Source organism: Crotalus tigris, unplaced genomic scaffold, assembly GCF_016545835.1.
Source record: "Crotalus tigris isolate CLP2741 ecotype Arizona unplaced genomic scaffold, ASM1654583v1 scf7180000024445.887990, whole genome shotgun sequence".
Taxonomy (NCBI): Eukaryota; Metazoa; Chordata; class Lepidosauria; order Squamata; family Viperidae; genus Crotalus; species Crotalus tigris.
The window spans coordinates 110121-125310 of record NW_024100614.1 but is presented as its reverse complement, the minus strand read 5'-3'; the positions used below and the strand labels follow the sequence as shown (position 1 = coordinate 125310).

The 15190-nt window shown below is 36.5% G+C and overlaps 1 protein-coding gene across 1 annotated transcript; it reads left to right on the top strand.

Moving 5' to 3' along the window:
* The first annotated feature begins 585 nt into the window (after nt 1-585).
* Nucleotides 586-10028, top strand: SBSPON (somatomedin B and thrombospondin type 1 domain containing). The gene is made up of 5 exons (XM_039332063.1): nt 586-1236; nt 4783-4971; nt 7050-7140; nt 8209-8388; nt 9754-10028. The coding sequence occupies exons 1-5, from the start codon at nt 1011-1013 to the stop codon at nt 9869-9871; spliced, it is 804 nt and encodes a 267-aa protein (XP_039187997.1). The 5' UTR covers nt 586-1010; the 3' UTR covers nt 9872-10028.
* Nucleotides 10029-15190: the final 5162 nt, after the last annotated feature.

Genomic DNA, 15190 nt, shown 5'->3' with positions numbered 1-15190 from the left:
CACTGTGACTCCGTCATATATAATGTGATAAGCTACGCCTTGTGTAACACCACAATTTATGGAATAACTCATAAATGGCCAGGAAAAATATATAGAAACTTCAACTCTTTGCTGCCAGATGATGGACATATAAGATGTTTGCAGCCCTAATCTCACACACAACCATAAATTATAATATACAAAACATTAGTCCATACTCTGAACATGTGTGAACTCAGTCACTGTAGAACTAGAATCTGTCTTCCAGTTCCTTAAACAGATTTCTTTTTAAACCTATTTTGCTACTAATTTTCATAATGCTTGAAACTTCTTTCAGATTTTCTCAAGCTTACTTTATTTTTAATCTGTTTCACACCTGTATACGCTGAAGCCTCCCTGACTCTTCACATCTCCAGGCCTAATGAAACTCACGGGAGGAATTCCTAACTATTGGAATGTCATTGAGGAGGCAGCTGGAAAAGTGCTGTACTCTGAGTACTCTGTACTCACCTTTCCTTGGCAACCTCCAGGAGCATTTTTTCTGCATGGGCATGGTTTAAAGGCAGGGCTTCGTAGATTACAAAGAGCCACCCAGCTCTGCAATTAAATTACATGCCTTCCAGATAAATGCAGAACTGAGGCTTCACTCTCGGTTAGGATGAGCGGCCCTATAAGAAAGGTCTGAGGACCCGGAGAACGAGGTCAGCTGCGGCTGCCAGAGAGAGGCGGAGCGATGCTGCCCCGGGCTTTTGGCGCGCTTCTCTGCCAGCCGCGCCCGTTCCCGACCCTGCTGTGAAAGGACGGGCGGCGGCGGAGGCTCAGAGCATCCCTCTCCCTTTCCCCTGGGAGGGAGACAAGCGCGCGGCCGCGCAGAATTCCGCCCTTCCTGGAAAGAGCAGCGGCCAGTTTGCCCGGACTCTCGCGGTCCGAGTTTCTTTTCCGCACTCACGACTCGCCCTGTAGCGCCGAGAGACCCACGCGAGGGCGCCCCCACCCCGCACTGACGAGTTCTGTGCCCCCGAGGCAGGGAGATGGGCGTCAGAGCTGCCCCGGGCATCCTGGCTCTGGTAGCGTTTTCGACGCTCGGGCGCCTTGCCGGAGCGGGTTGCGTTGAAGAAAGGCGCTGCTGTCCTGGCCGGGATCCGACGTGCACCGCCACCGGCTGGCGCCTGGACAGAACTTACGGGACCTGCTTCTGCGACCAGGCGTGCGAACAGACCGGCGACTGTTGCCACGACTACGCCCAGGCATGCCCAGGTAGGCTAGAAGAAGGGAGGGTGCCCAAGAGCGCCTGAAAGCACCTGCCGCCGAGCGAGGTTCCACGTTGGGGTGCTTTGCCTCCAAAACACTCCTGGCGGTAGTCGGGGGCGGGTTTCAATGGCCTTAGAAGTAGAGGAAACTATGTGGTTCTCCCTCCACTCCTCCCCCCCCCATATTTTCGAGGAGAACTAACCTTTGTTCTTGGAAATGGGATCAATAATAAATAATAAAACGATCTCTTAAAGTCCAGATAGATGGCTACTTCTTGGCAACTTCGGGGTGAGTTTACACAACTATTAGAATCGTGTCACCAGAACCACTGTCTTCACAAAATGTAAAGCCAAGCCATTAGTTCCCAATAGGTTGAATCGTAAATTATCCAGTCCCATGTGCTGTCCAGCTCTAGTCTGTCATGGGCACTCAGCTTTCTCTATTTCCCTTCCTACTTATTCCTGCTCCCCAAAGGAAGGAAAGTTCTGTAAAAAAAATACTTGCTGCAAAACTTAAATCCACCCAATTTTTGTGACTTTTCCTGAATATGGAAATCCAAATAAAGGACAAAAATGTAAGGAAATGACTCAAGCAAAATTCACTGAGTATCTGGAGGGCAGATTTAAACTTTAAAAATGAAGACAATGGATTGCTTTGCAAATTGAAACAACTTATTAAAAAATGAATGAATGCAATAATCTGTGTTAGATTTGTGATTTGTTTTGGAAGAGGAAGGGGGCAGAAGAGTAATAGAAGAGTAATACAGATTGTCTATAACGTCCTTGTGCAGTTTTAATAGATAACAATGTCACTTCTACATAAGATACAAATGATTTGTAAATGAAACACAGAGGGAATTTACTCAAAATTTAAATAAAATGGATACTCGATTCCAGAATAATAAATGTGATTAATCCTTTATGAAATACAACTTCATTCAGATAATTTCAAAAACATGCTATCCTTTGTATCCAAAATACGATATTGAAAATTGACTTTCCTTCAAATAAATGTGCTAAATCTCAAATTCTTCTCTGTTGCATTTATATAGTTAATACTGATAGTTGCACTTCTGTGCAAGATATAAACAATTAAATGCACAAATTTTTATAGACACCCTACATATTAATAATTGAATAAAATCGTTTGTTTTCTTCTTTGCTTTTGTGTTTTTCTTACTGCTTTATTTGTGAGGTCCATTATGATAGGAGCCATAATGGAGTTCAAGCCTCACCTGTCTTTCTACCTCTGGCCCCCTCTGTATTTCATGATGGTCAATCTTACAGTCATTTAAAGATAAGAATAGAAAGGATCCAAGCACATAGTAAGTAAGGATTGCATCCTTAGCTATTATTCCTCTCTAGAATTCAGTCATTGATACTGTAGTACTGACTATTCAATGTATGCAAGAAGTTTTGATTTCTGTTTTTTTAAAGGTACATTTTAAAAGCCAGATCCAAGCTACAGAAATCAAACGTCTTGCCTGCCCATTGGTACACTTTAAAAAGAATATAAAGCATGAATCAATTCCTTTTGCATGGCTGAGGAACCAGGAAATGATATAGGACTATGCCCATCAAAAAAAAAAAATCGTAGAGGCAGTTTTTGCAGCTCAAAAGGCAAATTGAGGGAACTTTTTATTTTGTATATTATTTCTCAATCATGATTTCCCCCTTGAACTGTTGCCACAAATCTTTTGGGTCTGTCTGCTTTACTAGTGTCTTGGACTAGTGTGCTAGCTTTGTTTCTGCTCTAATTGGTGCATTGTGAAATAGATTATATGGATTAATCTGTGGAGCACAGAGGAAGGATCCCGCCTCAGAGAAGAGCAGAATCTGATTGGCAAGTGGCTTCTCTGAACTCATTCATGCATGGTCATGAAATCATTTAGACAGGATGCATTTAATCAGGACTGGATCTTAGCTGGAGATAGACAAAAAGCAAAGGTGGAATTTGGGGCAATGGATTTCCCTCTTATGGTAATAGTACTATGGGCACATTTGCATGTTACAGTTGATTGCACAAGGAAGTTAGCTCTCCTTGTACCTGTTCTTCTCTTCCCAAAATTATTTTTTAGTTCTGTACAACTACTTATTTCTCAGAACAAACAATGGACAAGAGTATGGAGATTATTGGTAGCCAACTATCACTGATTTGATGAGACGGGAATAAGATTGTCACTTAAGATTGTTAAAAGACAAAGTTCCAGCTTTTCACTTTTGTTCCAATTTTAATTTTTTATCCAATGTATTTTAGCCATGCTCAACATCTATAAATGTCAGTAAACAATAACTTGGCTTTATGCCTGCTGCCAAACAAATCCTCGAATTGTTTTTCCTCCATGGGCTATTGGCTTAACTGCATGAAAACTGGCTTGTTTTAACTGAGGTTGGGTTTTCAGGAGGCATTTCTAGCAGCTGATGAATTTGTGACATCAGAATGGAAAAATGGGACTTAAGTATGTATATGTTTGGGAAGATAATAGTAAACAAAGTATAGGAAAGTAAAAATGGCCTTAGTGGATAGAAAATTTACAATTGGGGTAAAACTATTAAATAGATACATATATTAAAACATGCAAATACACATACAAGAACTTTCAATTAGTCTATAAGGTAACGTTATAGGCTATGCTTAAATCTGAGTATTACCTTAGGTTTAAAAATAATGTATTTAATTCTGAGTCCGAAGCACTTTTAATAATGCTGGAAAGCATTTTCCACTTAAATTCTAGCAAGAAGCCATTGCCATGCACTGTTCAATATGCACAGGATCTCCTTTCTAGCATCTGCTTCCTTCCAAATTTTCTGTAGATTGCAAATAATTCAAGAATCTCTTTCCATGCAGGCTTTTGAGACGCCAAGAGCAGCACAAGTAACGTGTGCTAAATTAGATAGCACCTTTGTTTGTTTTGAAACAAGAGTTAATGAAATACTGCTTAAGTATAACTTATTACTTCCATTTTAGTATCATAACATATAAGAATGAGATGGGTGGCTGTATAAATTGAAGGTAATTATAACAGGCCCATCAAGCATACTAATATGGTATTGCTTGGTGTTGTGGTTCCCATCCTATGATTCAAAAGGTGGACTTTGAGATGATCTGAAAAATATATGTATTGAAAAACTACCACTTAAAGTTTTAGAGACTGCTTATGTATTATAGATGATAGGCTGAAAAAATGTTGGGATTAGAACATATGAATATAAAAATGTAAAGTCATTTTATGGGCAAGAATATTTTAAGTTATGGTTTGGGTATTATTTTGGGGAAAAAGAAGATCAGGAAAGTTATTGAAGTATGGTGCTCAGATGGATAGGCAGGTGGAAATTTGTTTTGTAAAGCAGCTTTATTTCCACAATAGTTTTGAAAATGACAGATCAGTGTTAACTGTTGCTCTTCTTAATCAATTTTTTTCAGGAAAAAGCAACCTGTGTGACCTATTGATTTAAGTTTTGCTAAATATTTATAGGGAAAAGACAAATTTTTGACAGTAGCAAATGACTCCATAAGTTTCATTGTGATAATATTTTTACAATTCTTTTGCAGCTGTTTCATGTGTTGTTGGGGAATGGAATCACTGGAGTGGCTGTGCAGAACAATGTAAACCCACCTTCCGGATGCGTACACGTATTATACAACAAGAGCCAAAAAATGGTGGGGAGACTTGTCCTCCGTTGGAAGAAAAAGCTGGCTGCCTGGAATATGCAACTTATGAAGGGAAAGATTGTGGAGATGGTACACATGCCTCCCATTTCTCCCTCTCTTACAACCTGCATCCTTACCAAACTGCTTCCAATGTCTTATAAACTTGTTTAATCCATTGTCTCTAATCAGAGCAATTATTTTTGCTGTCTCTGCTAATTCAGTCAATTTTAAAATCCACTCTTCAACAGTGGGCATCCCTCTTTCCTTCCAATGCTTAGCATACAGTATATAATCCTCGCAGAAGTCACCATGTAAAGAAATAAGGCCTCAAACTGTTTTTTTATTGGTTTATCCATAATACCTAGAAGAAAAGCTTCAGGTTTCATTAATATTTGTAATTTAAATATTTTCTGCATTGTCAATATTATATTTATCCAGTATGATTTAGCATACTTACAAGGCCATCACATATGATAAAATGTACCTGGATTTTGGTTGCATTTCCAACACTTGTTAGAAACCCCTCTATACATTTTTCCTGTCTATCTGGAGTCGAATACCAGCAGTTCATCATCTTATAAAAGTTTTATTTCAAGCTGTAATTCACAGTGAATTTTAAATCATTGGTCCATACAGTCTCCCATCAGTCTAGCATTATATTGTAACCAAAAGTTTTCACCCATTTTACCATAGTCTTTAACAAATTCATCTTCCAGATTCATCTTAAGTAACATTTTACAAACTTTAGCAATCAGTTATCTCCAGAACATATTCATATCCAATTCAGATTTAACTCCCGCAGATACAAAACTTTTTTTATCAAGTTTAAATCTTTAAAAAAAATTATAATAATTAAACCAATGACGAACAAATCCTTCACTTACTAATTGTTCTCTTGCTTTTATCTTAAAGCCCTCTTCTTCAAATATTAGTAAATCTCGATATATCATCCATTTATAATCTAATAGTATCTCTTTTCTGTGTAATGTTTCATGGGTGATAACCAAAGTGGTACTTTGTCAGCCAATCTTCTTTTATATTTTCATCATATATGCCCAATTTATTGTCTAATAACATGAGTCTGAAAACCAGGGTTAATTTTATTTATTGTACCACAAATAAGCATGTCACCCAAATCTCAAATGAGAACTTTCAAGGTCTAATAAACTTGAGTTTTTAAAGTTATCCAATCTTTTAACCATATCAAAAAAAAGGCATCATAATATAATCCAAGGTCCCGCAAATTCAGACCTCCTCTTTAGCATCCTGTAGTGTAGGAGCTTATATTTAATTCTTACTTTTGCCACTTCCACATCCCTGTATTGAGACTTTGATATTCAATATGCCTAATTCTGTTCTTTAAAAAAGGCAAAGATCTCCTACCCTCACACTTGATTATCATCCCATTTATTGAAACACCTGATTCTAATTTCTCCTTCAAATGAACTGATAATCCTAGAAGTTCATATACTTTTGCAAAAATGTTGATTTAGTTTTTTCATTAATGAATAAATGAGCAATATGTTTTTGATTTATTTGCTTAATTAGGTTCTCTAAACTAGGATTATCTAATTTTAGGACTTGTGTAGAGAACTGATCATATTTTAGATCAATGGTTCTCAACCTGTGGGTCGGGACCCCATTTGGGGTCGAACGACCATTTCACGGGGGTCACCAAACAACACAGTCCGCCATTTTTTCCCCCTTTTCCTTAGCTGTGCTACTCCCTTTTATTCTATTGGCTTTGGAAAGCCAATAGAATAGACTCTCTTGAATAGAGTCTAATTCTATTGGCTTTCAAAAGCCAATAGGAATTGTCCAGGCTGTCTCTGCCCCGCTGAGCCCGCCAAAAGTCCCATTCTGCAAACGGTGCTGCACCAGTTGAGTAGTCCTCGACTTACGACCGGTTGAGTAGTCCTCGACTTACGACCAGTTGGGGGTCGCGGCATTAAAAAGGTTGAGAACCACTGTTTTAGATCATGTTTATGCAAAAATATTGAAAATTTAAATGGGTTCACAATGTTATAAGCACCATTACATACCAAAGGATGGAGCAGGCAGTTTTAACTTTGTCCAGTTTTATGTTATTTTATACATCTTCTACTCTCAGTTAAATAGCAACATCAGCTTTATAAATTTTATTTTCATAATAACTGTGTTCTTCCTAGTTCCTGCATTCATAACTACTTCTGAATATAATAAAGAGAGAAAAAAGACATCTATACATCCAAGGTGGACTTCAGAAACAGAAGATTCTAGGTAATTATGGCTAAACCTTTTACCAGCTTCTCTAGAGATAAATTTCTTTGAATTCTGTTGAATTTGTCTCCCAGTCAAAACACACATATACTATCTTGACATTTAATACACATATGGATATTTCAAATTGGAAGAAGATAATTTTGTATAACTATCCATATTAGAGGGATTAAAAGTTTCTGTACTAAAAGTATATTTCTGAAGTCTTATGTTGCCATTGCTTTTCTTCTCTCTTATGTTGCCATTGCTTTTCCTCTTCACATATAATTTTCTTTAGTTTGTTTGGTGTTAACTGCATTGTTTGTTGAAAATAGGGTTTTATAGCACTGCCTATAACGAAGTGAAATAATGCAGTATTTTTGCAAAGTGAGAAATTATATATATATTTTCTACAAAAAGCCATTTTAATGTTTATCTAATTTAAAATAAGGTAAGGAATGATAAATTTTATATGTAAACTTTAAACATGATTTTTTTAATATCCTGACTTTTTAAAAACCTACATATGGGAATTGCTGTCCCCAATGCTAGTAATACAAGCCCAATGAACTTATCCCTAGTAGAGTCGTATTTTAAAGATGTCATAGGCTTCCTCACTATTTTTCATGTAGTATAGAGGTGGGCAATCTGTGGCTGTCTAGCTAAGTATGGTCTTTATTACTTGCAAGTGGTTTTTGAAGATAGACAATCTCATACTATTAATAAAGCCAATCTGTGGCATCCTGATAGTCTGCTACTGAATAGAGAATGCCAAAAAAAAAAAAGACAAAAGTATAGAAAGTCAAATGTATTTTACTAAGAAAATGGTTGGCCTCACTATTGGCAGATACAGTAGATACTCAACAAACCGAAAGTTGCTCACCCTGATATTCGCAGGCATAGGGAGTTTAGTCTCCCATTTTTTTAGTAGTCTTAATTACAGATCAGAGTCTGAGCCATAGCTGCTTAGGATTATTTTTAACTTTCAGGAAACTGCTTTTTCTGGCTAAAAACTTCCTAGATTATGTATGCCATAAATTACCTTTCAGATTTATTTTTGCATTACTAACAAACATTTCCTCCCCAAAGGAGTTACTGTGTGGAATTTAAAACAGAATCATTGTCTCCTTACTGCTCTATGGAAACTCGCCCGTATGCTCGATGGATGCAGTACCTTCGAGCAGGCTATACAGTATGTGTAATCTGCCAAGAGCCAGCAATGCACAGAGATAGCTATCGTTGTACTGGAGATGGCACTGATACTGATAGGTAAGCTACTAAATTTCTTATCTAAATCTCTATTAATTTAGCCTATATTTTTTCATTTATCAATTTGTAGAAAAAAATCTCAAACCAAATTACAATTGAAAATGATCTATTCTCCATAACCTGGCTACATAGAGAACTTAGACTTTGCAGCTCTGTTTTTAATTATTTTCTTGACCTTACTGTGCTATCACTTCATTTTACTTTTATCTTCATAATTGTATTAAGAAAACTTAGCAGCCACATTTGAATTACCATGAGGCATCTTAGCTCACACAAGATATAGTTTGGAATGAATTCCAGGTGAATTGTTTCTGTATTTTCATTGTGAGAGAACAATGTAGTTAGTTTGCAAATTCAGGAAGTACACTGGTTTAGTAAAACCATAGTAACTGTCAGCCTTTCCAGGTAACTAGATAAGAAACATAACCAGAGTTTATTCTTTATTGTAAGACTACATTAACAGAATCTAGCAAGCCTGAAAGTACAAATCTCCAATTTGTCTGTTTCTACAGCCTGAGAACTTAGAGAGGATCTTTTCTGAGTTTCTTTTTTTCCCCTTTCTCTTATGCAGCTATGGGCTCCCTCCTCCCTCTTATCTCTTCAGCATCTTTCCATCCATTCCCAAGGTCATTTCCATACCATCACAGAGTTAGATTCAATATATCCATTAGAAGAGTTCTGCTAATATTGGAATGGACAGGGAGACCATTCCTCCTTCCACCTGCATTTCTTGAAAAGATGGAAGACCATTCAGAGAAGCATGAGAAATATCAATAATTGCTGTCAATGTTTTGCATAAGATTCAGCAGAAATACTTAGAAATATGTGGGAGAATAAATACATCTCTACAAAGCAGTCACATTTTTTTCAGGCTTCTAAGGAAGTGGGAAAGGAGACATGATTTTAATGAATCACATGAGAAATGACATTATCTTCATGAGTCATTTCATTAAAGCATTTATTATCATGATCACATGGAGATCTGCTTTAAAGGGCTGCCATTCCCTTGCATTCTGAAGTATCTCTTCAGAACCATTTCAAAATGACACATATGATCCTCTTTCTAAGACCATCTGCTGGATACCAGAATCCTGAGTGAGAAGGGACCTTTATGTTTGAGAAATATCATTGTTTGTATCCCACTGTATTTGTTACACATTTGCAACCTTTTCGGCCACAAAGTCCTATATGCTCTTATGTGGATGGTGAAAATTACTACATAGTCTTCTTGTAATTGTGTGTTATCTATGAGAATATTCAAATATGGAAGACATTATTTACACCATTCCTCAGCTTAATAGGATGTTAAAATTCCATGAAGGAATATCTATACCATTAAGAGAATGTATTTCTATTCTATTTTAGGAATGCAATTCTCCACTGGCAAGCAGTCGGAAACCCATCCTGCTATGGAACCTGGAAGAAAATTCAGCAAGTGGAAGAATGTTCATGTCCTCTTGTACATAGTTTTATTTTTACATAGCAGAGTGAATATATACTTTAATATATTTACCTGAAGCATGAAATCTAGCACTGGAGCTATCTAAAGATTTTAGGTATTAAACAAACTAGAAATCAATTTTTGACATTACCCTCAGTCTTTTGTATGTGTGAATAAAATTAAATGAATTATATAGCTATATTGGTCTTACTCGAATTCAGTACTAATAATTATTGTGAGATGCCATTAAAACAGATAAGCTGGGTAATCATTTACATAAATCAATTGTAATATGGCATTAGTTCTTTTGAAAAGTGTCTGCTTTATTTATAATTGAAAATAATTGAAGTGGAAGTTGTTGACATTAAATCAGAAGTATCTTTAGCAATATCACAGTTCCTATTTTGGGAGAGGGAGGGAGTCCCTTTAAATCAATTTTTGACTCTTGACAACTACCTGGACTACTCCTTGGCAAGGATTTTTGGGTAAGTGATTCACCATTGCTTCCTTTCTAAAGCTGAGACCCAGCTGGCTTTGTGCCTAAGGCAAGACTAGAACTCAATGTCTCCTGATTTGGGGGTTAGCATTTTAATCATTACATCAAACTGGATCTCTCAGCTACGACTAAGCCATTGGCAGCCTGTCCACTGCTTGTGAATTAAAAAGATAGCAAGGCTCCATGCATGTTAGGAAAAAAATCAGAAGCAGATTGTAGGATATGATACTGTAACGGGTATCAAGGATTGATACTCAGCAAATATTACCTAAAAGTCATTGTGATGACTATACAGAAGGACTGTTATTTACAGAATCATTTAAATTTTTGAAGTATAGATATTTAATACTATTCAGAAAGATAAGCTTTAACATTTCATTCTTAGTACCATAAGGATCAATCTGGCACACTCGTTATTTTTGGCATCAGTGCCATTGACAAAGGATTGTGAAGGAAACATGAAGGATAGCAGATTATACGAGAAAGAATCCCTTGCATCACTAGCAAGCCTATAAAATTGGCTTTATTACTGATCAAAGCCTCACGTCAGCAGGCAACCAAATCTGTAAAACAATTTAACTTTCTGGAATAAGAACAACACTGAAATAAATGTTTATATCCATAGATTCTTCAAAATATTGCTCCCACAAAATGCTATACAACTGCTAAGTAGTTCTTTGGACATTCCTGAAAATAGAATGGAGAAGTCACTTACTATGATTGATTGCAAGAAAATAAAATATAGCTACAAATTAAAAATGCAGCAGTATGAATTGAACTTAAAAATGCAATACATTTGTTATAATTAACAGAAGAAGTACAACCTCTGCACTTCAGTGTTGCCCACAAGCTGAACATAGTGGGTTCATATTTGGATAGTTAACTCAAGAAGAAGCACTGCAGGCAGCCAATTTATCACTTCCTGACCATGTAAAGATTATGGAAGGACTTCCGGTGGATTTTGCGCGCGCGATGGCGGCTACTTTGTAGCCGTCTTTCCTGGGTAAGTGTAAGAACCGCTATGAACAGCAGACACCAGCTGTTCAGCGGTTCAAAATCCCCCTCCCGGGCAAAGGGGGGGGTAGAGAGTGTCTGAATAGTGGTAGAGCCTCTTTTGCACCCCCCAAGTTTTTTTTGGGGGGGTGAAAGGAGTGCTCCCACGGAGTTCGGACTTGTCTCCGCTTCCCAGCTGTTTTTGTCCTCAGGGACAAAACGAGCCGCGGCAAACACCTCCGTGCTTAAAGAGAACTGGTGAGTTTTTTTTTTTTATAAACGGACAGAGCTGAGTAGAGGATTTAGTTTTTGCTTTCTTTGATTTATTTGGATTTTAAGTTTTAAGACTTGCTTCTATTTTTATTCTCTCTTTTTATTTTTTTTTTTCTTTTTTTTCTCTTTGTTGAAAGGGAAAGTAAAATGGCGATCGGCAAATCTCTCGGTGTTTTTTTTTTTGAAGTTAGAATGCTGACCGGCAGGCTTTTTGGTGTTTCTTTTTCTTTCCTTTCCCTTTCCCCTTTTTATTTTCTTATGATTGGAATGGTTGTTTTTGGTATCTCTAAGTATTTTTTTTTTGGAACGGACTTTTTCTATTTAATTATTATTATTTTTTTTTCTTCTCCCTTCTTTTTATTGTAATGACTCTTTTTTGAAGGACTTTTTTCTGTTTAATTTTTTGTAATTTTTAAGAAGGTGTAAAGCTTTTTTTAATTTTTTTTCTCTTCCTTTTTTTTTTTCTTTTCCCTTTTTTCTTTTTATTATAATGACCTTCTTTGGAGGGAGTTATGATTTTTGAAGGAATTTTTATAATTTTTTAAGCAGGGCTAAAGGTTTTTCTTTAAGATGGCTCCAAAGCGTCCAGGGATTTCTACAGCTTCTAAATCAACAGTTTCACCCTCTTCTGGGGGTCAGCTAATAACTATGAAGGATTTGCAAAACATGATGGGAGATGTTATAATTCAAATTAGGGCCGAAATGAAAAAGATTTTAGAGGAAAATAATAAGATCTTGAGACAAGATTTTGTTTTGGCTTTAGAAGGAGTTGCTTCTGTTCTTGAAAAGGTGAACTCCCATGTGGAAGAGGTAGCTGAAAAAGTGTACATAATGGAGGGGAAAATTGAAAGTATGGAAAAAGAAATGGAAAATGAGATTCTTATGCTTCAATATGGACAAATGGAATATTCCTTAAGAATCAGAGGCCTGGAAGAGTCTTTGCAAGGAGATTTGAAAGAGATGGTTGCAAAGGACTTTGCATTGATTTTGAATAAAGAAAAAGAGGGAATACTTAGTGAAATTGAAAAATTATTTAGGGTTAACTCTGTTGTGGCAGCACAGAAGAATCTGCCAAGAGATGTGGTAATTTACTTTGGTAAAAGATCCTTACGCAATCAAATTGTGCAAGCCTATTATAAGAAGAGATTTCAAATTGCTTCACAAGATGTCATAATTTTTAAGGATATCCCATCTAAAATTTTAAGAAGAAGAAAGGAGTTTGCTTTTCTAGTAAATGAACTTAAAAAGAGAAAAATTCTATTCAGATGGGATATTCCGACTGGAATGGTGGTGAACTACCTGGGGACATGTCATAGACTTAATACTGTTTTTCAAGCAAAAGATTTTTATACTTCGGTCCTGGGGGTATGTGCATCGCCATCTATTAGGTCTCAACAAGTCCAGATTGAGGAGCAGAAGACAACTTGTGTAGCACATAACTCCAAAGAAAAGCAGCAACAGAAGAAGGTTAAGGAATTTTCATATTCAGCGGTCTCTGAATCTCTGGGAGATGTTGGACTTACAAAGTCTTTGGAGCAATCTTCAAGGGTGGCTTTGGGAGAAGTTAGACCTACAAAGTCTTTGGAGCAATCTTCAAGGGTGGAATTGCTGCCTGAAATCGAAATTGGGAAATTTCAGCTTGAGGGGCACCAACAAGAGAGGAACGGGCAGAGGATAACTTGTACAACTTATAACTGTGAAGATCAACACAAGGAGGAATTCACTGAGGAAGTTTTACAGGTATCGGTCCCTGAGACTTGTGCAACATATAAATGTAAAGAAAAAGTAACATCTAAATGTAAAGAGAAAGACCAACAGAAGAAGGAGGTTGAGGAAGTTTCACAGGTACTGATTCCTGAGCTGGTGGGTCAACCAGGACTTACAAACTCTTTGGAGCGATCTTCAAGGGCAGAATTCCACGCATTTTTTTCGATGCTTGCGGGCAAGAGAGACCAATATGGATTGTGCTTATAGTAGATGCAACTGTCTATTAGACAGAAGATTATGGATATTGAATGAAAATTTTAGATAAGAAGTTTGTGTTTATAGTGGGTGCAACTGGTTATTGGACAGAAAATTCTGGACATTGAATGAGAACTTTAGACAAGAAGTTTACTATTGAGATTGTGGGAGAAGTAAAACTTATATCGTTTTTGGAAAATGTCTTATGTAATGTCTAACTATGTGTTTTGGGATAATAATATATTTCAGTTTTAAGTTTTAAACCTTTAATGATAATATTGTTTAAACCTGTGTTTTGAAGGGATTATAATTTGTTTATTTCAGGGAGGGGATTCTAATAAATTTGTGTTTCGAAGGGAGTATAATTTGTTTAAGTTTCAAGTAATGCTTAAATTTGGTTTTTAAATATTATTATTAATATTTCTAAGAGAAAATAATTTGCTTAATTAAATGTCTATATTTGTTTAGGAAAGAAAGTAATGCTTAAATCTGTGTTTTTGGAGAAAGTTTATATAGAATGATGATTGTATTTAGATTTGTTTAGGATTTAAAAGTGTTTCAAGCTTTTAAATATTATTATTAATATTTTTAAGAGAAAATAATTTGTTTAACTAAATGTGTCTAGATTTGTTTAGGATTTTTAAGTTTTTTTTTTTTTTTTTGGATAGGTGAGAAGATGATGAAGATTGAAGGAAATATGTATTTACTTTAAGTTTTCTAAGAGTATTTATTTTTAATGGTACAACAAAGGTTTATATGTTTATCTTTTTGTATTAGGATAAAGAAAGAGGGAGAAATTAGATTTTACATTATAGCTATAGATATTCAAAGAAAGTAATGTTTAAATTTGCGTTTTTGGAGGGAGTTTATATAGAATGATGATTGTATTTAAATTTGTTTAGGTTTTAAAAGTGTTTTAAGTTTTTTTTCTCAATTAAGCCTGTACTCAGCTCTGGGAAGTCTAGGGGAGGGTTTGGGAGGTTGGGGAGGAGGGGGGTGAGGTAGGGTTGGGGGGGGTATGGGAAGGGGATTTGTTTTTGTAAAAATTTAAAAAATTTTCAATAAAAAAAAAAAAAAAAAAGATTATGGAAAAGGTTGCAGAAATACTCCTATGCCTTAAAGCAGGCATGTCAAACTCGCGACATGACGTGACGTATCAGGACTTTTTCCCCACTGCTGGCAATGGGGTGGATGCGGTTTTGGCGTCCGGCCCATGGGCTGGCAGTTTGACCTGCCTGTCTTAAAGCATGATTTCTTTGTTAAAGCATTTCTTGTATACTTTACTTTCATCTCCATGTCCCCTTTGCATAGAACAATGTAAGATGTCCTTGATTAAACGGAGGCAACAGGAATCTTAAACTTGTCTGCTTAAGACGTATGTCTTAACTTTGCAGTATTTATATGGTCCTGCAAAATATTAGCCTGAATTTCTTACAAGCTCTCTAGAATGAAAGGCTAAATCAATTTGAAGTTGCTTGTCTTAAGCAGCTTTATTCAAATGATTAACTAGATCAGTGGTGGCAAACCTATGGCATGGGTGCCAGAGGCGGCACTCAGAGCTCTCTCTGTGGGCACGCACGCCGTCGCCCCAGTCCTAGGCCTTCAGCTGGGTTTTATAAAACCTTTTCACTTTAGGC

Coding starts and splice junctions, on each gene's coding strand:
- SBSPON (XM_039332063.1), top strand. CDS start 1,011: ATGGGCGTCAGAGCTGCCCCGGGCATCCTGGCTCTGGTAGCGTTTTCG. Junction 7,141..8,208: donor TCAGAAACAGAAGATTCTAG/GTAATTATGGCT, acceptor TCCTCCCCAAAG/GAGTTACTGTGTGGAATTTA. Junction 8,389..9,753: donor GATGGCACTGATACTGATAG/GTAAGCTACTAA, acceptor ATTCTATTTTAG/GAATGCAATTCTCCACTGGC.